Raw genomic sequence first — 23,903 nt, 5'->3', positions numbered from 1 at the left:
ATTATCTTCATTGTTTTTCTATTTAAAATCAAAAGATTTTCGGCTGTGTTGCAGTTCTATTGAACGATTACAACTGCCCACACGTTTTGCAATATTTTACAACTAAAAGAACCATTATATTTACATTTACATTTATATGTCGTCACTAGCTATTTTTTTTAAATTATTTTTTACATAGAATGTCGAAACCGGGAGCAATCCGGTTATGTTTGAAATTCACTTCAAGTATGTGGCATTAATTTATAACTGGCGCTACCTGAAGAAACTGGAAGACGTATAAGTCCACATATTTACGAAAAACACTTCACATTTTTTATTTTAAACGCTCAGATATTCTGATGTCACTGAATGCAACAAACTTTTCTAGTATTTGCATGTGGCCATCTTTGAAAGCCATCAGAAATCTGACTACGTCTGTTAAACAAAAATGAACAGTACTTCAAACCATAGACACAATAAAAGTTATTATGGATATGCTTCAAACTTCATTTAGCCTTTTTTGTGTTAGTTTGACAGGGCTGATCTTATACCGCCCTCTATTACTCTGGAGCACTTCACTGTCCAACAAAAGGATTTTTTAAAAATGTTCTGTTACACCGCAGTCCAGATGGTGGCAGTAAATGCACCAAAAGCTAGTTTGTCTGCCGCCAATCGGCAACAGAAGAAGCGGATAATCATGGCTGTATGAAGGTAGTAATGGTCAGTCAGCATGGAGGGTTCATATCAGCGCGGACAGGCAGAGGCTCCCCATTTTCATCATGTCTTCGAAGGAGGAATACAACAGCCCGCCTCAGAGCAGCCGAACCACACCGCTCCACCATGGATTCCTCCTACGGCTAACTTCCTCGCACCTCCTCCTGGGGGAGCAGGTTTCGGTGCATCTCAGTTTCCCCTTCCTTATGGATTCGACCCATCTGTCCCTCCGCCTAATTTTGTCTGTCCTCCACCGGGACACTTCCCGGGAATGGCGTCTCCCGCCCCTGGAAACACGCCCAGTAGCCCTGGAGTCCCTACGTTTCAGGCGGCGTCCCAGCAGCTCGGCGCCGCTCCTTTCCGGGCAAACTGCGGACTCAGGCAGCGGGAGGATTACCGCGATGGAGACCTCCCCTACCGGGGCTCATCGCCCCCCCAACCTCATCCTCTGCAACGGGACAGCAGCTGGGAAACTGCAGCACACCCAGAGGATGAGGAGGAGCTGCAGAGGTGGCAGGACCGGCAGTGGTTAACCCGGTTCCTCCAGAGCCGAGGTGGACCTCCCGACAACCCGCAGGAGCAGCGGTCAGGCCTCGGCTCTGTCCACGTCTTCAAAGAGGCTCTGTACAGCGCAGCTCGGCTGCTCTCCGGACTGAAGGAGCTCTGCCTCCCTCTACAGCACAATCTTCACTCAGACAGCGGCTGGTCTGAGTCCTATCAGATGGCTTTGCACATAAAGAGAGAAGTTCAGGCCAAAGTTCAGAAACTCACTGACTCCCAGAATTTAGATCTACTTAAAGTTAAAGTTGCCCGCATAGCGGAGAGGAGGGCCAGGGGCCTGAGGGCCAAGAAGGACCGGCAGGTGGAGCAGGTGCTGGCAGAAGAACTCAGCACTGAGAAAGAGGCCTCCATAGACAAATGGCGGATGAGACAGATACAAAAAGTAGAAGAAAAGAAGAAGGTAATACTTTATGTAGAGAAGGATGAAGATGTTTATGTAGAGAAGGATGAAGATGTTTATGTAGAGAAGGATGAAGATGAGGGTTTTTCTGAATGCCTTTGGTTCTCAGGAGCAGGAGCTGAAGCTGTCTGCAGACGCCGTCCTGTGTGAGGTGAGGAGGAAGCAGGCCGATGTGAAGAGGATGCAGGACATAATGAGATCTCTGGAGAAACTGCGCCGGCTCAGGAAGGAGGCAGCGTCCAGGAAAGGTCTGGTTAATGCTGTTCTGCTGTTTATTTGGGACAGAAGTTTAAGCCATTTTTCTCAGAAATAATTCAGTTGTTGAACCAGAGATGGAAACTCACTGGTATTAAGTCAACTAGCAGATGATAGAGCCAGTTTTTAAGAGACGGCACAAATCTGAGATCTGCAGAGGGACAAGCCTCCACCATCATTCCCCAGACTCTTCATGTCCCAGTTAGAAAAGAAGTAAAGTATCAGGAATTAGTCATATGAAAGACAAGAGAAACATCAAAAATATATGAAAGTGAAGTTGTTCTCAACGTTCTGCTCCAAATTTATCTAAGTTTTTAATGGTTTCTACTCCCTAAAATGGAACTTTTATCTCAGCTTACTTACCCAGATTAGTCCTCATATTTATCTGATCAAATGATCAAAAAAATAAGTCAGGTCAGCTGTCATTTTATTTGGAAACTAGATGCCATTAGGCTACATGATGTAATTAAATCTGTGGAGGTTTAAATCTAATTGGTTCTGATCCAATTGGTTCCATCAAACTCAGATGGTTATAAAAATGTACAAAAGTTTACTTTCATTTTCCATGTCAGATCTTTAAAGATATTGTTGAATATATATATGTGATAAAACTCTGACTTTCATAAACAGGTTCTGTAATATTGGAAATTTTGTTTTTAGGTTTTTGCACCGTTAACCCGAAGAGGCCAGCAGTGAGACTGTTTTAGGCAAAATAATGCAAAACTAAGCAAATTTACATAAAAATGTTCAGGTTCACACAACCATATTTATGGTTGTAAAGATAGAAGCATAAATAACATTTAGACATTTTATCAGCAAAACAAAAGTTGATTTGGGCATTAACGTAGTAACTCTCCTGCAAAATGATCTCCATTTCAGAACCATCCATAAACTTTAACATAATACCACTTCCTGTTATAAATGTTTTTTGGAAGCATTTTCAAAGCTGAATCTTAAATAAGAATCTTTACTTCTTCCACTTTAAACGTTTGATCTGGTAGCAGTTGGTCTTCTAGCAGGGACCAATAATCAAACTGCAATAATAAGTTAATATTCTAACTACATTTTTGTTGTTTTATAATGCACCCCCAGTTCCAACAGTTCTTTTTTAAAGGGATCTTATTGTATTTAAGGAAGCACTAAATTGTTGCAGCAACACAAAATCTCAGTCAATATCATATACCAATTCACTTTAACAACTGAAAGTTGTTGTGATGATTTCTACTCTTTATACCAAGTTACTTGTTTTAGATTTGAATCATCCTTTATTTGCTTTTCTGTTCAGTTACTATGTATTAAATTTCCCTTTTATGTTATGAAGTATGCCTTATTGTTCAGAAGAAAAATATAATAAAAGCAGAGATGGTTTGTTCCTCCAGATCAGCAAAAGCAAAGCAATCAAAACATTAAAAAAAATCTTCCTTGATGATGACATTCTGGATCAAGTGGCTTAAAGGCTAACTCAGCATAGCTGCTGCTGTTCTAATGAGCTCACTACAGAGCTGAAAGCACAGCCATAACTCTGTAAGCCGTGTCGTTTAAGGGATCGGCACGGAGCTGGAGTGTGACGAGGCGTTCGGCGGTCAGCTGGAGCAGCTGAGGGGTGTGATGAAGAGGAGGACGGAGCTGTACTCGGCCGAGGAGAAGGCTCTGATGGTGATGCTGGAAGGAGAGCAGCAGAAGGAGCGGAGGAGGGAGCAGGAGATGCAAATCAGGAAGGAGAGGGAGCGGCAGCTGGAGAGGAAGCGTAGGGTGGACTCCATGTTGTTTGGAGGTAGCGGCTTTTCCAGCCAGGCTGTCAGATTCCTCCAGGTTGGCTTTGGATCTTCATCGTCCTCCTCCTCATGGCTGTGTTTGTCTTGCAGATGAGTCTCCAGCTGACAGCATCCTGCAGCCCTTCGCTGACTACTACAGCCAGGCAGAGCACTCCCTGCAGGCGCTCGTACACATCAGGTTGGTCTGCACCAGCATCAACACAACATTGATGCTTTATCAATGTGGTGTTGTCCAGATGATAAAGCATCTGATTAACACCAGAGGCTTTATCATTCCTAAAGCCACTCTGTATGTCAGGTGTTATTATGGCTATTGATTTTAACCTTACAAGAGTAGCAAACTGAAAAAAAAAGGATTTTGAAATGGGTAGTTATTCAACCGTAATACTATTTATTTAAAAGTAACATCTAGGCCTGTCACGATAACAAATTTTGTCTAAAATATTGCGATAAACGATAATATTGTTTACTGTTTACTGGGGTGGTGGTCCCTCTGTTTAAAAAGGGAGGCCGGAGGGTATGCTCCAATTTGCCCCTATTTTCCCCTTATGACAATCTTAGATCGTTGGCCGATCTAAGATTTTCGCTGGTGATTTCGTAACCGATCATCCTGCAGTGTGTGGTGGGTTACGGTAGATCGTCGTGGCCGCTCCGATCTAAATCAGGGGTTTTCCCTGACTGGGTGTTTAACGCTGAATGTGACAGGTAGCCAATCAAAAAGCGTTTTTTGTTCTTTGTTTTAGTTTTCCATCAGCAAAAATTGTGAGCTCTGTGTTGAGAGAAGGTCCTGATAAGGTGTGTTGTTGTTTCAGGAGGGACTGGGACGTGTTCCTGGTGGCAGCAGATCATCCTGATGGATCCGGGGTTCCTCGGGGCTGGGTCCTGCCTGACTCCCCGTCCGACCAGAACTGGGCCTCGGCCCTGCAGGCTGCTGATCCTGATGGTCTCTGACTCGCATCCAGTCAGCTGGATCAGACAATGAACTCGCTTTATAGTGAACCCGTCTTCTTTAAAGATGGTATTTTCATTATGTGAATTCTAATTTAATGTTGCAGTCATCCTTGGGATGGGTTTAGGGGTTTTTTTTTTACACCAAAATGTATATTTTGGACATGTAGTTTGATATTTTTGTGGAGGGGGGACATCCGGCATAAAATGTCTGCCAATTCCATGTTCACTCAGCTGTGGAGTGGGACAGGCTGGTGGCTTTGGAGCGATATTTCAAAACAACAATGTTCATTTTCCTTTTTGCCAGTCTATGCATTTGAAAATAAAGCTAAATGAAAACAATGTATTTGTCAGTTTGAGTCAGGGCTAAGTGGAAGTAAACTCCAAATTTTAAGTTTTTACAAATAAAAAAAAAAGAACCCTGGTGCTCAAAGTGGCTGGATTAGAAAGAGAGATGAACGGTGTCTGGTTTTGCTGGTTTTGAACCTGGCCTGCAGACCTGACTGGAAACGAGCCATTCTCCTCAGAGGTTTACATGTCCTGTTGTATACCTTCAATTAGGTTTCAGAAATTAATGTCTTTTTCTGGTAGAGGTAACATATGATTATGTAAACGTTTTAGTTTTTAATAATTTCAGAATTATGGCTGAAATCTTTTAATATGGTTCTGAAGGTTATAGGATCCCATTGATGGCAGTTATAGAGTGTAGCTAATAGTTTGTCACTACCCAAAACTTCCTCAGCATCATCTTGAATCAACTTGGTGGTTTATATTTGGACACATTTGGGTGTTTCAATAGGATAATGACCACCCAGACAGGTTTTGGATGGATTAAACTGCATATCAGGTGAATGAAAGGGCCAAGATCTCAACCCTTGTTAAAATTTGCGACTTAATAGATTCATCAGTGCCAAGAAACCTACAAACCTACCAATTCAGTAATTCACATAAGAGAAAACGGAACAGCAAAGCATAAAGTTTCCATGAAGACCAACATCCTCTTCTGTGCACGTCGTTGGACTAAAGCAGTTGCCACTTTCTGCCAGAAGGGGGCATTCTATTATAAAAGTGTTTTGGAACTCAGCACGTTCCACTGCCTGGCAGTGATGCACTTCTGCCAGGCAGATGAGTTTCTTCTATTTGAAGTGACTGTTAACAACGAAAATGTAAACTTGCATGGAAATAAATGTGGTGCTCTAAGCTGGATGTGTTTTCAAATCTTTAATAGGTTTTATAGAGTTTACCATGCAGCATAAAGTCAGGAAATTACAGAAACTTGATTCTTGGCACCTAATCACCCAAATTCTAATTAATACAATGAACTAAGCCTTATAGCGCGAGCTCTGAGTGCCAAGACGTTAGCAGTGTGGCAAAATGTTATCAAACGTGGGATGTTGTCTGATACGCACTCAACTAATGGGGTTAACTGAGGTTAATGGATTAGAGTTTCAGCTGCTTCTGACAGAACCTTCAGAGGGAGGTTTCACTCCAGCTTCACACAGCATTTCACTGAGGCACAGATAAATCACAGGTAGGTTCCCTCTTCATGCTGGCTTTGGTTCATGTGTAACTGATTATTTTTAAGGATTATTGTTACTATGAAATTTCTGTGTGTAATCGTCTTTTACATCTATTTTCTTTGGTCGCTTCAGAATAAAAGCTCACAAGAAATTAGAAAGTAATGTTACAAAACTCCTGTGTCTCAAAGTCTTGGAATACTTTGAGACAATACCTCTGCACTGTCTCTACCTCTGACAGTGCAGAGGTAGAGAAATAAGTTCTTCCATCAAATGACTGCTGAATCTGGAAAATATTGTTGGGATTTTTCTGTTAAGTTCAACCCTGAGGCGAAGTGAAACATTCCTTCATCAAAACCTGATGTCTCCCGGGAGTCTCAAAGAACCCTAAATAGAATTACTGTAGAAAAGTACAGAAGTGTATCACTGCACATACACTTTAGGATGAGTTATATTTTTATAATGACATATGAAAATATATCCCTCTAAAAGATTACTACTTCTTAAAAAGGCACAGAGATTTAAGTCTCATTAAAACAAGAGCATTTCTTGTTATCACGAGATGCTGCTCTATTTGTTTCCTAGCTCTGATAGTAAGATTCCATAGAAAAGCACTTTGTCGTGAAAAATAGTGGTGAGGATTTATCAAGCTTTGCGTAATGCCTGCTGGAAGAACTAAAATTTCATTAAAACCTATTTGAAGAAATAGCGTAATGCCTGCTGGAAGAACTAAAATTTCATTAAAACCTNGCTGGAAGAACTAAAATTTCATTAAAACCTATTTGAAGAAATAGCGTAATGCCTGCTGGAAGAACTAAAATTTCATTAAAACCTATTTGAAGAAAAAAACAACATTATGTCAGGTGTTAGAGTGAAGTGCTGTGTAAAAGTGGTTAGTTTCATGTAGAATGTTTTGTACAGACCATTAAAGAAAGTCTTGTTCTGGTTTAGCTTTATATGAGCTTCTTTACTAGCACCAGGATACACAACAAGCTCAAGAAACATGTTTCCTCTGCTGCTTGAAGTCCTGCACCATCTGCTCTGGCTTTTATTCTCACTGCAGCACATGTCTGATTAACTTTCAGTGGACAGAAGGAGCAGAAGCTGAGCATCTGCTCTGACATCACGTGCGAAATGTTTATCTGGTGTCCTGTCTATTCACGGATCCAATGCCACAAACTTGCATAGTATCTAACAGGAGAGCATGTGGCTTTTATTCATTGTGTAACACTCTTCACCAAGCCAATAAAGGAATGTATGAGTGTGAAGTCAGTCAGGGTTCCTGTGAAGGAAACAGCTACACTGTATTTTTCTTTTCCCTGGGGAGGGGGGTGGGAGGATTGCCATCTTTTAACCTGAACATTTCTGCTGAACTGAAAAATAACTTCTAAACATCTCTTTCAGGGACTTAAATATTTGCTCAAGCTGTAAACATCTATTTCCTTGATAGAGCAAGGTTAGAGAGGACAAGTTTGCTTGGTCAGGAACAGATTGGACTCATCAGAATCCTCCCAGCTTTAAGGTTCACAACACAAGCAGAGCACAAGCTGCCTGTTTACAAAATATGGCCGAGCAAATCTCACCCCCATCCTAAATAACCCCCCCAGGGACTATTAGGAAAATAGTCCCTGCAATGTATTAAATAAATAATACACACACAAACAAACTGTTAAAATGGTGACAAGTGTTTTGGAGATATAGGTTTTAAAACAATGCCAGTCAACTGTTTACAAGATGGGTGTACTCTTTACACATCCTGTGTGTGTGTGCGTGCGTGTGTGTCTCTCAGTGAACCGAATAGGATGGAAGGTCTTCCACTGAAGATGCCCCAGGCTGTCGTCTTACAAGTCAAAGATGACGTCAAAGTGACGATGCCTGACCTCAGCATATTACGGAAAACAGCAGTACGGATGCTTTCCTTCCTTACTCTGTGTCTTTATGTGTTTTATTTGTTTGTGTGTTCAGTGTTTCATGCAGCTCTTAGCATGCTAGAAAACAGAATTTTATTTAGCCTCTGAGGTAAATTTAGCTTACATGACATGGCCCATGTCATCAGAATGTGAACCAAATTTCAATACATTTTACACTAAGAATGGATAAAATTTTGCTAAACAATGAAAATAAAGACAGAAGCCACATCATTTCCCTTAATGAGGTTAACAAAAAGTCAGTTAATTTTAAAAGTTCTTTGCTCCAGTAAAACAGGTAGTAAAAGGTTGCATATTGTTTCTTGATATTACAGTACGAGTTCAGCTTGGAGAACTGGGTGTTAACTGGCTTACAGAATGGTCCCACCCACCATCAGCGGCCTCAGCCATTCACCCCTCTATCTGAACTTTTACCATCTTGTCCTCCGTACTGGATGATGTTCAGCAGCCCACAGCAGAGTCGTCTAGCCAGCCGCCACAGCTCTGACTTATGGGAACCAAATCCTCGACAACGCTCCCACAGCCTCAATCCTGCTGTACTTCGCACCACCTTCACCATCTCAGACTTGGAGGATGAAGGAGGAAATACTGTGCAGGAAGCCAAGGAAAACCTGACAGCTAAAGCTTGTTTGAAGGAAGAGCACCCAGCTGCATCATGTCAGAGCGGTCAAAGAAAAGCACAGAGAGCCTTCATCCCTGACCTGCTGAATCCTCCATCCTGCCTGAGCAGCCTCCCCCACAAGCGCAGGAAGAACCTGCGGCAGTGTTCTGTCTCTGGGACAGACATGTCCAAAAAACAAGAGTCCAACATGGACTGTCAGCCTCTGAGCTCATTCTCATACAAAGCTCCCAACACCAGGACCTATGCCACCGACAAATCCACTGGCAACCATAAAACAGCAGATATGGTAAGACATATTCTTCATATTACAGCTTAACAACTTGATAATTTGTGAGAAAAAGTACTTCTATTTGTCTTTTTCTTTCATCTGAGACAATCGTTATTATGTGTGTGGAGTAGGACATAAACATACATGCAACTGAGTTGTATTCTTTACAGTATAATTTGCTATGCCCTTAAACATTGTCCATCATTACGACTAATTCAGCTAGAAGTGAGTCTCAGAGCTCATTTTCAAATGTCCTCATTTGAAAATCCTCATTCAAATGAGGATTTTTATTATTGCTTTTTTGCACAATATGAGAACATAAAGATACTATAAAGCACTTCACACCAAGTCAATGCAGAAATGGTTGATGATGACATGGCCTACTTTTTCAATAATTTTTAGTAACAGTAGAGATTAATGGATATAGGGAAAGTTAAAAGTCTCACAATATGCTTTGCAAAGACTTCAAATAAACTTAAAACCAGACATTGCGCCACTAGATACTAGACACTTAAATATTTACATTGTGTCAGATGCCTTTCAGCCAGTAGTGTCATACTGTTTAATTTAGTTTCTGTGTTTATGTAACTGTGCTGAACTTAGGCATAGTCTAACTTGGTCCAGTTCAGATGTAAACCCGTTCGGTTCTTATGTGTTCATATTGCTTCTCTCTGTTTTGTGTTTAATAATGTCCAGGAGTTTTTGATAATTGTTTAATCTGTATGGAGCAAAATATGCACTGGTCAACAATCATGGATTCACTGCAGTGGGTACAGCATCTTATGAACACAGCTTTTTACGTTAGCATCAAACCAGTGGATATTTTTAAAGTCTGTATTAATCCATTGGAATGTTACTAAATCCACAAATTTACAACATGCAATTCATTAGGATCTTGACTGACATCATTACATCTAACAGTGACCCAATGACCAAATTTACCAGGTCGGCCAGGGTAAGAGGGCCAGTGCTTTTTTATGAGAGCATACAACAAAAGAATAAAACAAACAAGAAAAAGAACAGGCAATATTTCATAGTTTAATATATCAATTGAACCACTTGCATGTCTGCAGCTACAGGTTGCAGACCCCTGATACATCACATGAAAACTGTGATCCTGTCTCAATACGGCTGAGGTTAAAAGTGCAATTCATCTTTAAAGTAAAGCTCTGAAGGCAAAAATGGTCCAATCCTTTCAGTACACGGCCAGTCCTACAGGGACCTGGCCCCTGTGGCCCCTGCGTAGAACCGCCCATGCCAGGAATAATAAAAGAATAATAAAAGAGGAAGGACAGTTACAATGCTTTACCATCAGTGAACCCACTTCTTGCCTGTCTCTCTCAGAATGGCAACGTGACCCCTGTGCCCTCTGCCCTTGTCACAACCAACTACCAACAGGGAGTGCTGTTTCCACCATAACACAGAAACCCAAATGAAAAGTACTGACAGGTGAAATCATGACTTTAAAGCAGGGGTGTCCAAAGTCGGTCCTCGAGGGCCGGCATCCTGCACGTTTTAGTTCTCTCCCTCGTGGTAGTAACAACCTTTTCAGCTTGTCAATATTCCTCTTAGGGCTTCTAACGAGCCATCATTTGATCCAGGTGTGTAAAACCAGAGAGAGAACTAAAACTTGCAGGATGCCGGCCCTCGAGGACCGACTTTGGACACCCCTGCTTTAAACCCTGTTTCATTTACTCATTCATAAATCAGCTCATAATTCCGCAGCTTGTTGTATGAACACAACTAAAGCTATTAGCTTCTGATCTCTGAGAGCTGGCATCAACAAATTCATTCAGATTCTGTTTTAAATACATATTCAGTTCTTTGAGAACAAATCAGAACAGTTCAATGTAGAGAAAATTTCTGTCAGTGAGGTTTTTTCTCCTCTACACAACAGATTTGCAAAAATGATAACGGTTTCACCTGTTTTTGTCAAATGAGCAGCTGAGACTCATCGTTACAGGTCCGTGGGCCTTTACAGGTTAGCATAAATCTGCTCTATTAACAGAGTTACTATTAATATCTTCATTAGATGACCCTTTGAATTTTCTTAGAGCTGCAATTTAAATTCAGTCTTAAAGAATTCTGTTTTCTTCAGTTTCAAATGCTGGAAAAAGTCTGCTTGGATATCATCACTTAATATTTAGTCATTTAAAGATTAAATCAGTTCTCAGCATCTATTTTTTATTTTTCTTAGCAACTTTAATATACTTCCATAGTGTATAAATAGACTTGGTAAAGCCTGAGAGCAGACAGGTTAGCACCTTGATCAAGATTACAGTGTGTGACTTGTCTCCTTCCACCGCTGTGTGACACTCTGGCCTGCACTCAGCGTTCTGGAGAATATGAGCCGTCAAAGCCATGTTTTAATAACGGACTGCTGTCTGCTGTGTCTTCCAGATGCATCTCAGACCAAACTGCTGCAGAGCTCATCACAGAGCCTCGCTGTGCGGGAGCCTGAGCTCTGCTCTGGACTCGTCTGTGGAGCTCTTGTCAGCTCTGAGCCCAGAGGAGAGGGAGCTGCTCAGGGCCATCACTGCCCGGGGATACCCCCTCCGCACTGCCATCATAGCCCTGCAGAGGGCAGGACAACAGACCCCAGATCAGGTTAGTGTCGCATTCACCAGAAATGATGTTACCAGGTAACTAATCAACCACTGAGGCTGAAACAGAGATTCTATCGACCTATATCAGACACATTACCAATTCATGATGTCTGTTCATACAGTACCTTTTAAAAGTCCTGACTCTATATTTAGAACCAAATCAGCAAGACATCTGGTAATCTTTAAAGTGGTCTTGATCAGCAAGTGTCCAGGATTCCTGCAAGTCCTTTCAAATCTGGAAATAGAAAACAGAAGAGCACAAAGCAGTAGTGGGTATGGGGTTGTAGGAGGTGAAACAGAAATACTGTATACTAAGCCACTTTAAGCCAGTTTAAAAATAGAGCCAAGACACCACAGCTTGTGGTGCATTATGTGTTTTCCCATGACATGAAAAGCTCTTTGCTCTGAGAGGAGAGAAAGCCAAACTGCAGAACATCCTGGGACAACAGGACAGGAACTTATGGGAGACATGGAAACTTATACCATAAAACTGTTTCATAAATGAAGTTTAATTGAAACATGTTTATTATTTTACTACATTATGAAATACATTACAAAAAAAAGCACACCATTCATGCTAATATATTTGAATGTGTTTCTGCAGATCCTGAATTACCTCTTTGCATGTGAGCACCTGTGTCAGCTGGGCTATGACATGGCTCAGGTGGAAGAAGCCCTGGAGATGTTTCAGAACTGCGAAACAAAGGTGGTAAGCAGCAGCGTATGAATCCCGGAGACTTGACTCATTTCAAGACTTGACTCATTTCAACTTCTTCCTGTTTAGGCAGAGGAGTTCCTCCACCTCCTGACTCAGTTCAATGAGATGGGCTTCCAGCCACACACCATCAAAGAAGTGCTGCTTGTCCATGAGAATCACAGAGAGCGGGCGCTTGAGGAGCTGATGATGCATGTGGCGTGATGGTGCGGCCACATGCAGTTCGGTTCAAACTGGAGAGTGGGTTTTAGGCAGTGGGTTTTAGTTGTGTTCAGTAATGCTATATTCATGATTTTCATATTATTTTTTTGTATTAAAGCACTCCAGTTAAACTCTCAGCATATGTCATAGTGAGTTTTAGGACAGTTCTATTTTCGTAGAAGTTATTTTTGGAAGCATAAAAACTAAACCAGTAATTATTGTGTTGCATCTAAAAGCAAATAAGGTCCAGATGTCATTTTATTTGTCTCCATTTAGCTCCTCTGCCTGAGTTTGACAAGACATTGATGTTCATTGGTCTGACCTACTGCAGAGTGAGGGGTCTGGAATGTTCAATCAAAGTGGATTTTCAGCTGCATCCAGCAGCCGCAATGATTTCCATTTTAAATTCTCTGGTTTATGCTACAGATCAGCACTACACTACAAAATGTAGCTCATTAATGAAGTCCACTACAAAGAAGCCCACCTGATGGGGCCACGCTTTAGAGACAGCTTATACGGGCAGTAGCCCAGGGCCCCATTTTTGGGTGGTCCCTAAAGAGTTTTCTTTTCTTTTTCATGTTTTTCTTTTTTATTTAATGAATGGGTCTTTTGCAACATTTCACTTTATATAAAAGTCATGTGAGTTGTATTATTTTAGGATGTTTAGACTATAAACAATCACCAAGGAGTTATTGTCTGGAGGACGTATTTAACCGAGCAAGCATCAGTTCATACCTGTTGATGTATGTAGGATTATATTATTTACTGTAATTTGCATTAGCAAAATATTTCTTACTTAGAGGATAAGACACCAAAGCTGGCTGCACCCCAGGGCCCACATCCTTTTATATCCGGCCCTGGTCATTAATGTCTTTCCACATCTACAGTCACAGTAAACAGAAAATACAAACTCCATCAGCTCAAGAGTCAGAATGATCTAGTTTATACCAGCCTTTAAGTGATTATTATAGATGAATTATTACCACCACAGCAATGAGGGGGTGCAAAGAGAAAGCTGCTTAAATATTTGTTCAGTCTTTTTCTCTTTGGTTTGCTCTGATCAGTTGCTCTCAAAGGTGTCTGCAGGATGTAGGCTAAGAGTGTTTTATCATTTCTTTGAGTACTGAACCATTGCTGATGTCTTTCCTACTTGGCATTGCTGGAACACACACCTGTTTGCTCCTGAACAGCAAACTCCCAGAAGCACAGTGGGAGACCACACAGCACCAAGAAAGCACCCAGGGTCAACTTTTCCAGTTTTACTTCTTCTTTGTGTAATAAATAACAGTGCAGAACCTGTCAAATCTGAATCATTTTCAAACCTGATAAATACCAGATATCTGTCATATGCTCTGATATGGAAAATCCAAACTTTCTTTTTATCAAGACTATCTGTGCTGGATGGTGTGCTCAGAGTTCCCAAATTGCTTCAAATGTAATTTAGAATCACAACAAAAACATGTTTCAATATAAAAACTTACATCTTCATCTTCTGATTGAATTTAATGACTTATTTCTTTTTGCTTTTTTCATGCTCATATACTAAATCATGTATTTATACAAAATAAATACATAAAGAAATAAAATGTTGCTACTGTAGCTGCTTTACTTTAACAGACAGAAAAGCAAGTGCTTCTCTGGGAGTCTGGCATTTAGGCATCCCTAATGGTTGCCATGGAATATTCAAGGATTTCTCAAACATGCATGAAGGAATCAAAGCAAAACTCCAAGTATATTTTTGATGAGGGAATAACATTATAACATGACATAAAACTGAACTCAACACAACACATTTTAAGCGGGGAAGGAGAAAGCACCCAACACACAGAAATCCATGATCATCTGCCATATCGGTTCAGTCTTTTTCTCATTGTTCAGCTATGAACATGAATATAATCTAATATATTATCTAATACCTGCAATCTGAAACAGACTTTTTGTTTGTTTTTCTCTGAGTATTTACGGACGGTGGAATTTACTAGGATGTCCACTCCTGGGGAAACTGAAATCTGGGTTGCTTTCCACTCATGAATAACTTAGTTCTCTGTGGAATGATGAACTTTACATAGATCAGAAATTGTTTTTCACAAAGCTAAAATGTTCCACATGAAACATTCTTCAAAACGTGTTCAGTGTAACTAACATGACTAAGTACCTTATTCAAAAATGTGATATGAAAACTTACAACTATCAACAAGCTTCAAATATTATTTAACTGTTTTTCTATCAGAAAGTTTCTTTTGGCTGCACTTAATAAAAAAAAATCCATTTTGCGATTCATGTTTCACATCATACTACTCTGGAGAAATCCTACTCCAACAAGTTTTTCACTTCTATGGGGAAGATACTGACTGCTTATTAGTGCTCCACAAAAGCCAACTTCAGAATTTACCTTCAGAAGTTATAGGAGCACTGTAAAGGAAAGGTGGGAACAATATGTTTGTCTCCAAAGCTTTCTTCTGAAGTTTGATCCAAACATCTATCCCCGAGAGAGACGGTGTGCTTAGGAAGCCTCATCTGGAACGTGTAGATGGATCCAACCCGACCGAAACCTTCCATCTCACGCTTTCGCCTCCACTGGGTCTTCTCCACCCTGTACTCAGTGGTAACATGTCTACTAAGGGTGAACACCGAATCACCTTTGACCACAGCGGTGAACAGAGAGCCTTTGCTGTTGCTATAGTGACCGGACATGGCTGTCCACTGACCTGAGGTCAGGTTGTAGCAGTCCATCACGCACAGCAAGAAGTCCTCACCCGGTCCGTTCCGCATCATGTACAGATTATCCCTGTGGCCCACCATGCAAAGTCCATAGCTCTGCTGGCGGATGAGCGTTGTGACCAAAAGCCAGCGGTCGTCCTCTGGGACGTACTTGTGGACATCTGTGGCCCCCCTCCCTCTCCATAGACAGATGAAGATCCTGTTCATGGCTACAGCCGACACCACAGACGCTGCCTGGCAGGGCAGGGCCGAGACGAAGCCCCAGGTCCCCTCAGACATCTGAAGTCTCTCCACCGATGACAGATCCTTCATGTTGAACTTCCCCCCTAAGGCATAGAGACATCCCTCAAGACCAATCAGTGTGAAGCTGTAGCGCAGCTGCTGGGGACCACAGATTGTGGACCAAGTGTCATCTGTAGGGTTGTAGCAGAACCCGGTCTCCACAACCCTCTTACTGACATCGTGCACTCCTCCAATGATGTACAGTTTGTTGTCAAGGACAGCTACCCCTGCCATGGTGGTGCTGGTGCTCAGTGGCAGCTGAGTGAGGGTTCTCCACCTGTGTTCCTCATCCAGATAGCAAACTGTTCTCTGGACATCGTGCAGCAGCTCTGAGGATGGAGAGTGGCTGCACACGGCCATGTAGCTGCTTGGGGAAACAGACTCCAAGTACTCCACCATCTGCCTGGGTAAGGCGTGCACGTCCTCCTTCAGATCAGCATACATGTCCCTGATGAATAAGGCCGAGTGGTGGGACAGCTCCCACACCCCGTAGACAGCAGCTGTGTGATACATAAGCAAACAGTTTTCCGAGCTGATGATGTTCATCATGTGTTTGGTGAGAGCTGGTACCTGGAGAAAAGCCGTGCATTCAATAGATTCAACAATCTGGTCACTGTTGAGCATGGGCTGCTCCCCCTGCAGCACCCGCAGCAGCACCAGGAATCCCTGAACGCCAACGCTTTGCAGCTGTACCTCCTCCTGCTGGCATTCTCTCATTCCAGACTGGAACAACGCTCTGAAGTACTCACAGTTGTCTGCCATGATGGTTCTGTCCACGCTGAAAATATTGCCGTTGACATTGACCTTCAACCTGTCTGCTGCCTCACTGTGTCCGGACCCCTGGCAGCTGCTGGCCGCCATCAGTTTCTCCTGCAGCTCCCTACCAAACGCTCATTCATTAAAAGCATTTCAATCCGTTTTGAAATCCTACTACATGCACTACTTGTTGAACTGCCAATGACAGTATTCTCCTCCCTGTATCTGTTGGTGCAGCTCTGAGAGCACACTCTATACATAGCAGCAGCAGATGCAGAGGTGTGACACAGTCCAAGACCAAATGTAACCTGAGTGGAGAGGTGAGCTGGATGATGGAATGGTGACTTTAAATCAACAATTCCCTCTTTGTTTGTGGAACAGCTGAAGATCCGACCTTGAGCATGCCAAGTCAATGGCTTAGTGACAATGGTTGACTCATCTGGGGAAGTGCCACACATGCCACCATTTCAACACCCAATCTGTTCACAGGACAACTGTGCTGTCAAGTTTATGGCTCATCTTCTACTGGGTCACAGAGAGATGTGGTGGAACATTTTATTATAAGGTTTTACATTATGACTTTGATCATCTGATCTGCTGGTCATGTTATGTTACTCTGATTATAAACTCTCACCAAATCAACCTGTCTGGGTGATAATTGAAGATGTATAATATGTCCATCTTACTTGTGAAATGTTGTTTGTGGAGCCCTCACATCAATAGTCATCGATCCGAACAACATTATCCCTCAGTGCTGAGGCATTTTCTGCCGTTTTGATTGAGCAAAGGAGGGACGACCGCTCCAAGATGGCCGCCGTATTTCCTGCGCCGGAGCAGCCAATGCGGGGTCTACTCTTATATTATGTCTGGATGGACCGCTCTCGCCTATTGTCGTTGACGAGATTTAGGACGGCCATCTTGGAGCGGTCCACCACTCCCCTCAGCGTTATGTGTTTAGCAGGCACAATGACGTATCAGCACACTTAATTGATCATAACACGATTTTTTATTAGTGGAAACCACAGGCACGTGCAGAGGGGGATCTGGGGGTGCTTGAGCACCTGCCCTTTTTGCTCCTTGCCCCCAAGTGCCCTTTTGGTCAATTTTTATTTTTTTGTATTATTATTTTTAAGCAATCTTCTGGCACATGACATGCACTAAAAATATCATTATTATTATTTTTTTTTGTACAACATAATAAACCCTCCGGTAACCTTGTTACCTTTGCCCGTGACGCATGACGCAGTTGCCTCTCGCGCAGTGAGATGAGGCGGCTAACTGGAGCCCAACGTTCAAGATTATAAAACAGTTTTTGGTGAATTAAAAAAAAACGTTTTTGGTGAATAAAGTGGAGTAGACTTGCTACTTATAAGATGACGGAAAAGGTTGAAGTATCGTTTCTGCTTCAGCATGGAGTAGCGGCCTTTCTCTGAAGAACTACTGAGCGGGAGGAGACAGCCAGGTGAGGAAAACTGTTCTTATCTGTCGATTCAGTATTTCTATCATACAGACATTAGGCTGTTGTTGTTTTGCTATTAGCTAGCTGCTAGCTAACGATTTTGCTAGCAAAGCAAGATTACTAAAAGCTTCTTCCTTGTACCGTTAATGACAGCAGTCATTCTTCAGTATCGTTTTAGCAATAAGGGCACATCGCCTGTCCAAAACCGATCATCTCCATGGAGATATGCAGCAAATTTCCTTTGTAGTTCTGACGGCATTTTTTGGGGACTTTGAAAGACGTGTGTCCAAAACCAAGAACTGCGTTAAGCTTTGATTTAACTTGAGAGGAGAAACAGCAAATGTGAAAACAAGGATGTCTAACATATCTATGTCACATGAATGACGGAACACAAGCACTGAACTGTATGGAATTATTGAGTCTGACAAGGAAACTTTGACTCAGCCGTTGTTTCCATTAAGTTTAGTTTTTATTGTTTTTCTTTGAAGCTTTTTTACTTAAAATGGCCAGATGAATGAACAAGCTTCACACAGCCCTGCTCGTTCTGGACTGTGACCACAGGTCTGAATCATCATCATCATCATCATCATCATCATCATCATCATCATCATCATCATCCCTCCCTCCCTCCTCAGTGTCAGCTTGGGGCTTCTGCCCCAAAGGAGCGCACATCTTTCCTGTCCCTGCTCGTCTGTAAGGACATGATCCCTTACAGACGAGAATCAGAATCAGCGTGCAGCAGTCTGGACCCGACCATGACCGGGATGTTTGGAAAGGTAAAGCCATGTGCTGAGTGCAACCTGGTTCTGCTTGGAGCAATGGGCTGTGGAAAATCAGGTCTGTGTTCCTTTTTAACAACTTGTTAGGAAAACATTGTAAATGAGGCACATTTTCTTTGTTGTAAAGGTTCTGATTAGGATTTTAGACTCTATTTTTAGTTCTGAGAGAATCCGAATGACTTTCTGTCAACTATTATTTTTGCAGCATAGAGAAATTGTTTTCAGGGTGGTCCATCAGAAAAGTTCCACCATTTCTCCTGGTAAATGGGACAGTTTATGAAGCTCTGACTTTCCCAGGACTCTGACTGACCCCCCGGCCCCATGGGGTCCAGATTCACTTACGCAACTTGTTTTATGCTCCTTTTCTCATTTTACAGCTCTCACTGTCAAGTTTCTCACAAAGCGCTTCATCAGTGAATATGATCCTTATCTTGGTGAGTCTTTTCTTCCTCACTGATTAAAAAAGTTAGTAAAAGTTAGTACATTTACTGCAGTGATTACATTACACATGCTAACATGGGAATACAATGTGAAACCAGTAGGTGGGTGAGAGACCACAAAGAACTTTGAAATACAGTAGAAATTTCATTATACAGTTATATTTAATAATAAATAATATTACGCTACATTACCAGTAAGTCAATTCATTGAGTGAAACATTGTATAGATCAATTCCAAACTACAAGCAGATTTTGTGTTTGTCATAAATTGTATATCCACTGTATATTTTATTCAATTGATCTCTACAGATGGTGGGAGAAAAAAAATCCTCATCTCAGATACTGGAGCATAATAATTTGATGGGATGTGTTTGGTTTGAACATTTGGGTCCAAACTTTTGATCGACATTTTGACAAACATCAGAGGATTCCAAACAAGAAGTTTAATTTTCTGACTGGAGGAGATTTAATAAATTGTTTCTACAGGAACAAAATGAGGGTTGGTCTACAGCACCATGCTGTGCACATCACACAAAATCATGAAATCAAACAGATATTTGACCATTAGCAAACTTAGCTTCATTCAGCTATGACACAAGACATTTGGAAATATCTCAGCTCTTCTGCTGTGTTTTTTCAGAGGATATCTATTCATCAGATGAGCTTGTGGACCATCAGCCTGTTACAGTTCAAGTGATGGACACCTGCGACCAGGTATGAGCCTCAGCAATAGGCTCCATATTTACCAGAGTAGCATCAGATCTGCAGTGTCGTTCTGAGCCATCAGTTGATTCTACTGCAGGGACAAGTTAGCTCTGAAAGTTCATAGAAAAGACGTTACAGACGGTCAGTAGCAAGTATGTGGGTAAGGCGCTCCCTCTAGTGGTGAAGCACAGGAACAGTCAGCTACTGATTCCAGAACTTCTTGAAACATTCCAGGGGCCTCATGCATAAGATTTGCCAGTTTTGACACTAAAACGTGTAGTACGGACAAATTAAGAAAAGTACGACGCACAAGAAAAAATCGGATGCATAAAGCCGTGCTCAAGCACGTGGCCGCGCACCTTTCATTTATAAATCCTAATTTGCGGGAAATAGAGCCCAGCTGCTGGTCCGTCCTGTCGCCACCCACAAATACATATGTAAATTAGTATAAATACCCGGAAGTCAGCCACCACGTGAAGCAATAACAATGTCAACGTCCTTGTTTGAAGAAGTATAAGTATTTACAATAATAATAATTATATATTTTATTTAAAAGATGCTTTCAGGGCACATAATGCCACCTCACAAAAATAAAATACATTTTAAAGAAAAAAATTTTTTTATTAAAAAAATAAAAAATAAAGAAATCGTGCAACTACCTGTCTGAACAGTAGCGCGTTCAGCCGGGATTTAAAGACTGAGTCAGAGAGTCCTTTGAGTGGGGAAAGTGGACGTTTATTCTAAATAGTAGAATCGTGTGTATAAGTTGTACATTTACAGAATAAAGATGCTTTATGTCCATAAGGCACTTTCACAAAGCAGGCGGCTCGACTGAAGGATGGCTGCAGCTGGCCGGTACCGGTACCGCACGCCTTCTTTAAGTTTTGCTCTGAGATCCCGGATTATCAGTCTGGGCAATCTAAACGCTAATAAACCTTCATCAACATTTCCCTGCAGATCAATATGATCTCTGAACAATCGCTCTCTCTGAATTCTCATGTTCCCCATCAGAGCCAAAGGGCTGCACAATTACGCGGCTCACCTTTGCGCAGCTACTTATATACATGTGATTGCATACACACCTTGATCATCTTAAAAATAATCAAACCTGTTGATTATTTTTAATCAGCAGGTTTGAGTTAATCTGATGATTAATCTGAACCAACCCTGTTTTCTTTTTTTAATGAGAATGAAATTACCCCGCAGATGCAATTCATGCGCTTCGGCTCACGGACCAATGTGTTACATCTTTATGAGACAAAAACTAGAAAAGAAAAGTACTATTTACATTCGAGTGAGGTTTTCACATACTTCTATTTTTATTTTCTTTATTTTGTGTGTGTGTTAGCTTATTGTCTGAGGATAAATGCGGTTCAGTTTCATTGTTTACCTTTAAGCAATAAAATATTAAAATCATGAAAAACATCGGTTTGGTGCTTCTTGGTCTAAATAACCGAATGTAGTCAGACTTAAGTGTATTTAGGTGAGTTTTGACGCTTTGTAGTTTGATATTGTCCACAGAAAAAGTTTGTGTGGCTGTCACACATTTTCACGCCAGTGAAAAAGTGTGCGTATATTTACGCAAACTTTGATGAAAGTTAATTTTTATACATTCCGACTTGTGCGTAAAATATGGCGCCGTACATTTTTTGTGCGCACGCACGCTTTATGCATGAGGCCCCAGATCATCTGAAAGCCACGCGGAGGAGGATTTGTTTTAAGAGTAAATGTAACGCTGATCTGAAGTTCATGTAAACAATACTTTAATTTCAGTGCCACCATATAAATGCAGCCAGTTTAATGACATCATGTTTTCCCATGATGGTCTATAATGTGTGAAAATTGCATGTATTAAGTATTTATTAGCACTTCTGGAAGTTTTTATCATACTAAGCTGTTGTAACAGATGATGTTTGTGACCTTGTTAGCACGTTCCTTTAGCGTTTCAACATATTAAATAAAGAGAAATACAATAATATCATCTTCTTGCCAGTAATAACCAAAATTATTAGCAAATTCAACAATTTTCCAGCTTGCAAAACAAATTGTTCTGAATAATTTCATGAATGTTGTGCCACTTCAGCCAAGTTCAGAGGAATTAATCCTGGAAGTCATTCTCAGCTGTTTATTTATTCGAGCGGAAAAAAACAGTTTTGGCTTAATGGTAAAAAAATTAATTGTCGTGTGTGTGCGTGTGTGTGTGTGTGTGTGTGTGTGTGTGTGTGTGTGTGTGTGCGTGTGCGTGTGCGTGTGTGTAGGAGGGTCCAGTGAATTGTGAGCGCTATCTGTCATGGGCCAATGCCTTCCTGGTCGTCTACAGCATCAACAACATGGAGAGTTTTAAAGGCTGCCAGCTGTACCTGCAGACTCTCTCCATCCATAAAAACACCTTCAGCTCCAGGACTCCCATCATCCTGGTGGGCAACAAGCTGGACATGGACAGATACAGGCATGTAATCTTTCTGTGGGTCTTTTTTATACCTGGCGTTGCTTGATTTGTGTTATATGGGTCTGCATATAACACAAGGCTGAAGAAAGCTCAGCTTTGAAGTTTGTGTTAGCAGGTCTAGGTTGAACACCTTATGCATGTAATATTTCAATAACTGATTTAAAAGTTATTTATTTGTAACAGTGACTACATTAAGATAACAGCTCTTTCATTACATGGTGGCCCCAGTAAGTATCATTGAAACAGCTTTGAACACTGCCTGAGGTAAACCTAGAGGATTTTGGCAACATAACAGTACACTGCAGACATAAATGCGTTGAACTGTAATGTATTACAGTTCAACAGGAGAGAAAACCTGTGAAGGAAATCAAAGAAACATAAAAGTAGAGCTCAAGAAAACAAAACAAACTTTGTTTTCCTGAGAATCATTCATTATCTCAAAAAATCCATTGGGAAAAAGTAAATGCAGCAGATGTCTGCTCTTGGTTTTCATACAAAATAAATCAAAATCTTGTTGGTAATTTTTTTGCTGTGTAATTGTGCAAACGGCACACACAAAAGTGTGGCTGAAATGCTCAGAGAGAGATGACTGTCTCCCTGAGAGTTAGATGACCAAAGCTGATTTCTCAAGAAACATCAGGTGAAGGTTAGGGTGATCCACAGTGATCCACTTTTTTCACTTCTGGCACCGATACAAATGTCTGAGGTTTAGTATCAGCAGATATCAATCCAATACAGAAAAACAGCTGAATTGATATTAATGAGGGATTGGTGCATCTTTAGTTGATGTTGTAAAAACAAAGTCTGATCTTCTGTCAGACAATGAAGAATTAAAGGTTATGTGTTTAACCTTTAAACACATAAAGGTTAAACGTTTAAAGGTTTAAACCTTTGAATGTTTGCAATTTATAGAAATTTATATAAATCTGATGTATAAAGCCGTGCGCACGCACGTGGCTGTGCATCTTTGCAGGACACTGGCCCTCGAGGACCAGGATTGCCCACCCCTGGTCTAAAGGCTGATTTGTCCTTTCAGGCAGGTGAGTCAGAGTGATGGTGAGGCTGTGGCAACTCGCTTTGACTGCTCCTTCTTCGAGGTGTCCGCCTGTTGGGACTTCCTGTCTGTGCAGCACATCTTCCACGAGGCAGTCCGGAGGGCCAAGCGAGGTGGCGAGCACAGCAACTTGCTCAATGCTGCCTACGTCAGCGAGGACAAAGGTTTGCTGGGTGTCCACTCCTTCTCCACTCTATGCTACAAGGAGCTGCCAGCGCCTGCCACCGCCAAGCTGGTCACAGTGAAGACATCCAGAGCTCAGAGCAAACGGAGGGCCGCCACACTCACCCTGCTCAAGGGCTTTAAGATCTTCTGACACGTCTGTCATCCAACTGTAACTTTAGAATTCTTTAAGACTGACGGCTCGATGCAACACAGCAGAGAACAGAGTAGAAAGAAGAGCTGGTATACTAATAGAGTATATTTTTCCTTTGTAAGGAAATAAAAAATTCTGATTCATAAAAGCCTTTAAACAGCTCCTGCTGGGTTGTACTTCTAAACGTTCTGGCTGTATGTTTCAGTTGTTTGCAGGCATGTGCAGAGGGGGGAGAGGGGGGTGCTTGAGCACCTGCCCTTTTGGTCAATTTTTATTTTTATTTATTTTTTTTGTATTATTATTTTCTAAGTCCTCTTCTTGTCAGGGTCTGTTTGTCCTCCCCTCGTCCTAGTTTCTTAGTTTGTTTTCCTTTAGTTAGTTTTATTTCCACCTGTCCCTGGAACCACCACTTCTCAAGACATCCAGCAGATGTCACCCATGCTCCACCCCTGA

The 23,903-nt window shown here is 41.5% G+C and overlaps 4 protein-coding genes across 8 annotated transcripts; 3 read left to right on the top strand and 1 right to left on the bottom strand.

Moving 5' to 3' along the window:
- The first annotated feature begins 156 nt into the window (after positions 1 to 156).
- On the top strand, positions 157 to 4,974 carry pdcd7 (programmed cell death 7). Its single transcript, XM_008404956.2, has 5 exons — positions 157 to 1,654; positions 1,764 to 1,902; positions 3,453 to 3,683; positions 3,775 to 3,862; positions 4,497 to 4,974. Exons 1-5 carry the CDS (start codon positions 710 to 712, stop codon positions 4,633 to 4,635), a joined length of 1,542 nt encoding a protein of 513 aa, XP_008403178.1. The 5' UTR covers positions 157 to 709; the 3' UTR covers positions 4,636 to 4,974.
- A 1,143-nt stretch (positions 4,975 to 6,117) lies between these two features.
- Positions 6,118 to 13,977, top strand: ubap1lb (ubiquitin associated protein 1-like b). Its single transcript, XM_008404960.1, has 6 exons — positions 6,118 to 6,163; positions 7,939 to 8,053; positions 8,392 to 8,985; positions 11,368 to 11,574; positions 12,178 to 12,279; positions 12,358 to 13,977. Exons 2-6 carry the CDS (start codon positions 7,952 to 7,954, stop codon positions 12,490 to 12,492), a joined length of 1,140 nt encoding a protein of 379 aa, XP_008403182.1. The 5' UTR covers positions 6,118 to 6,163; positions 7,939 to 7,951; the 3' UTR covers positions 12,493 to 13,977.
- kbtbd13a (kelch repeat and BTB domain containing 13a) lies at positions 11,455 to 16,409 on the bottom strand. 2 transcript variants are annotated; one of them, XR_001776435.1, is made up of 3 exons: positions 15,198 to 16,409; positions 11,699 to 11,808; positions 11,455 to 11,541 (listed from the first exon to the last, which is right to left on the bottom strand). XR_001776435.1 is itself a non-coding variant. In XM_017303899.1 (1 exon), the coding sequence occupies exon 1, from the start codon at positions 16,351 to 16,353 to the stop codon at positions 14,884 to 14,886; it is 1,470 nt and encodes a 489-aa protein (XP_017159388.1). In that variant the 5' UTR covers positions 16,354 to 16,409; the 3' UTR covers positions 14,241 to 14,883. The 2 variants fall into 2 exon arrangements, 1 of the variants encoding a protein (XP_017159388.1); XM_017303899.1 differs by lacking the exons at positions 11,455 to 11,541; positions 11,699 to 11,808 and having other exon boundaries at positions 14,241 to 16,409.
- A 1,544-nt stretch (positions 16,410 to 17,953) lies between these two features.
- On the top strand, positions 17,954 to 23,607 carry rasl12 (RAS-like, family 12). Of its 4 annotated transcripts, none has more exons than XM_008404963.1 (6): positions 17,954 to 18,111; positions 18,196 to 18,544; positions 18,864 to 18,920; positions 19,567 to 19,640; positions 21,890 to 22,080; positions 23,117 to 23,607. In XM_008404963.1, the coding sequence occupies exons 2-6, from the start codon at positions 18,409 to 18,411 to the stop codon at positions 23,448 to 23,450; spliced, it is 792 nt and encodes a 263-aa protein (XP_008403185.1). In that variant the 5' UTR covers positions 17,954 to 18,111; positions 18,196 to 18,408; the 3' UTR covers positions 23,451 to 23,607. The 4 variants fall into 4 exon arrangements, with proteins under 4 accessions (XP_008403185.1, XP_008403184.1, XP_008403183.1 ...); XM_008404962.1 differs by having other exon boundaries at positions 17,954 to 18,268; positions 18,343 to 18,544; XM_008404961.1 differs by having other exon boundaries at positions 17,954 to 18,544.
- The last annotated feature ends 296 nt before the right edge of the window (positions 23,608 to 23,903 follow it).

This window comes from Poecilia reticulata, linkage group LG3 (genome assembly GCF_000633615.1).
Source record: "Poecilia reticulata strain Guanapo linkage group LG3, Guppy_female_1.0+MT, whole genome shotgun sequence".
NCBI classification, from domain to species: Eukaryota; Metazoa; Chordata; class Actinopteri; order Cyprinodontiformes; family Poeciliidae; genus Poecilia; species Poecilia reticulata.
The sequence above is the reverse complement of the archived record's forward strand: the minus strand, read 5'-3'. Positions and strand labels throughout refer to the sequence as shown.

Excerpts from the sequence above, each read along its gene's own strand:
- kbtbd13a (XM_017303899.1), bottom strand. The coding sequence starts at position 16,353 with ATGGCGGCCAGCAGCTGCCAGGGGTCCGGACACAGTGAGGCAGCAGAC.
- ubap1lb (XM_008404960.1), top strand. The coding sequence starts at position 7,952 with ATGGAAGGTCTTCCACTGAAGATGCCCCAGGCTGTCGTCTTACAAGTC. Across the intron at positions 11,575-12,177 it reads GACAACAGACCCCAGATCAG|ATCCTGAATTACCTCTTTGC; the intron begins GTTAGTGTCGCA and ends GTGTTTCTGCAG. Across the intron at positions 12,280-12,357 it reads TTCAGAACTGCGAAACAAAG|GCAGAGGAGTTCCTCCACCT; the intron begins GTGGTAAGCAGC and ends CTTCCTGTTTAG.
- rasl12 (XM_008404963.1), top strand. The coding sequence starts at position 18,409 with ATGATCCCTTACAGACGAGAATCAGAATCAGCGTGCAGCAGTCTGGAC. Across the intron at positions 19,641-21,889 it reads TGATGGACACCTGCGACCAG|GAGGGTCCAGTGAATTGTGA; the intron begins GTATGAGCCTCA and ends GCGTGTGTGTAG. Across the intron at positions 22,081-23,116 it reads CTGGACATGGACAGATACAG|GCAGGTGAGTCAGAGTGATG; the intron begins GCATGTAATCTT and ends TTGTCCTTTCAG.
- pdcd7 (XM_008404956.2), top strand. The coding sequence starts at position 710 with ATGGAGGGTTCATATCAGCGCGGACAGGCAGAGGCTCCCCATTTTCAT. Across the intron at positions 1,655-1,763 it reads AAGTAGAAGAAAAGAAGAAG|GAGCAGGAGCTGAAGCTGTC; the intron begins GTAATACTTTAT and ends TTTGGTTCTCAG. Across the intron at positions 3,684-3,774 it reads GGACTCCATGTTGTTTGGAG|ATGAGTCTCCAGCTGACAGC; the intron begins GTAGCGGCTTTT and ends TTTGTCTTGCAG.